The sequence below is a fragment of the Bison bison genome, unplaced genomic scaffold (genome assembly GCF_000754665.1).
Source record: "Bison bison bison isolate TAMUID 2011002044 unplaced genomic scaffold, Bison_UMD1.0 scf7180017858321, whole genome shotgun sequence".
In the NCBI taxonomy this organism is placed as follows: Eukaryota; Metazoa; Chordata; class Mammalia; order Artiodactyla; family Bovidae; genus Bison; species Bison bison.
In genome coordinates, this window is record NW_011488894.1 from 14,187 (window position 1) to 16,045 (window position 1,859).

At 35.7% G+C, this 1,859-nt stretch overlaps 1 protein-coding gene across 2 annotated transcripts in view; it reads left to right on the forward strand.

Moving 5' to 3' along the window:
• The window catches only part of LOC105005005 (zinc finger protein 280C-like), a 9,858-nt gene extending 8,430 nt beyond the window's left edge, over window positions 1-1,428 (forward strand). The window contains exons 5-6 of one of the 2 annotated variants that reach the window (XM_010862832.1): window positions 265-365; window positions 1,138-1,428. In XM_010862832.1, the coding sequence (XP_010861134.1) occupies window positions 265-365; window positions 1,138-1,323 (287 nt within the window). In that variant the 3' untranslated portion in view covers window positions 1,324-1,428. The remainder of the gene's footprint in view (window positions 1-264; window positions 366-1,137) is intronic. The other variant, XM_010862842.1, reaches the window with a different exon arrangement.
• Window positions 1,429-1,859: the final 431 nt, after the last annotated feature.

Genomic DNA, 1,859 nt, shown 5'->3' on the forward strand with positions numbered 1-1,859 from the left:
TACTTAATCTTTCTGGGCCTCAAGTCCCTTATCTGACAAAAGGGGATAAGGTTAACAGTACTGCTCTCAGTGATGGTATGAGAATAAAGCAAACTAATAATAAGTAAAGTCCTTAGAACAGCATCACAAAGTTAACAACTGTAAAATTGTTGGAACCGCCGTCAACGCTACTATTATTATTTGTTGTTGCTATGGATGTACAAATTGAATCTTTGGTTTATATACATCTTTAAAACGGTGTAATGTGTGTTCTTCCACTTTCAGCTATTTGTAAAATCTGTGAATTATCATTTGACACTGAACATATTCTTCTGCAACATATGAAGGACACTCATAAACCTGGTGAAATGCCATATATTTGCCAGGTACACAGACATTTTATTGTATGTCTAGCTATTTGTTTAATTTTCATGAAATAGTACTGTTCTTTTGATTTTTTTAAACCATTTAAATAAAAATGAGTTACCAAAATGAAGAACCTCTTTAGTATTTGAAACTCTTGGTTTAACCCATGTATGTGTGGTGGTGGGTTGGATTTGATCGTTGGACCATAGTTTGCTGACCCCTGTACTAGGCAGACAAAAAGCCCTGCTGGAGAAAGACAAACATATAGGCTTTCTTACCCTGTAGGGAAGACTATGGACATGGTAGAGAAATAGGAATTACTGTTAGTTATGAGAAACTCAAGTAAAGGCTTTTAGGCCAGTATTTTTCCAAAATTTGAAGTGGTTCCCAATAAGATAGCAAGATAAAGATAAACTGCCTGTGTTATAATCTGTATGCTATTTAAAATCCAAAGAAGAGAATGCTCCATTTCATGTTAACAGGAAAAACTTTATAGATCAAGGGGTATCAGAGCTTGAAAATTCAAGTCAAGCTGGGGACAGTAGATTTGAAAAGGAGGAGGGAAGCTATGGATGTTTAGAAATATATCCCTAAACTTTGCAAGACAATTTTTCTGTTTCAGAAATCATCTGTATTACTTGTAGTATCAGGATCCGTGGTTGTATAAGCAGCAGAGCTGAATTTGTAGTACATAATATTATTCTAAACAAATGAGTTATTGTTCCTGCTTTTATATAATTGCATATCATTTATAATTTTTCAAGTTAAATTAACTCTTCTTTATATTTCTAGGTTTGCCAGTTTAGATCATCATCATTTACTGATGTAGAAACTCATTTTAGAGTGTCCCATGAAAATACTAAGAACTTGCTGTGTCCATTTTGCCTCAAAGTTAGTAGGATGGCAACTCCCTACATGAATCATTACATGAAGCATCAGGTAAGATGCAGCAGTTCTTATTTGTTCATTTTGCCTTAGTGAAAAGGTTATATATCTAAAACTTAGAACATTGGTTAGATTCATTCTAGAAGGAAAGCAAGTGAAAGTGAAGTGAAAGTGTTAGTCGCTCAGGTGGCAACTCTTTGCGACCCCATGGACTGTAGAGGCTGCCAGGCTCCTCTGTCCATGGGATTCTCCAGGCAAGAATACTGGAGTGGGTTCCCTTCGCCAGGGAATCTTCCCAACCCAGAGATCAAACTCAGGTCTCCTGAATTGCAGGAAGATTCTTTACTGTCTGAGCCACCAGGGAAACAGAAGGAAAGCAAAGTTGTTCCAAATAACAGAATTAATTTACAATTTATGCTGAAATACTTGTGAAGCTTCCACTTCTTTTCCTTGTCTGCTTCCTGGTGGTGATGAGGCTCACTAATAGTGAAATTTATAAAAGGTAAGTAGAAGTAAGCAGCCTAAAGTGGAGGGGAAGAGGAAAGATGAATGGAATATTTATGTTGGATATTTCAAGGGTTTAAGAATGGTAAGAATAAAAAAAAAAAAGGTAAGAATAGGAATTATTT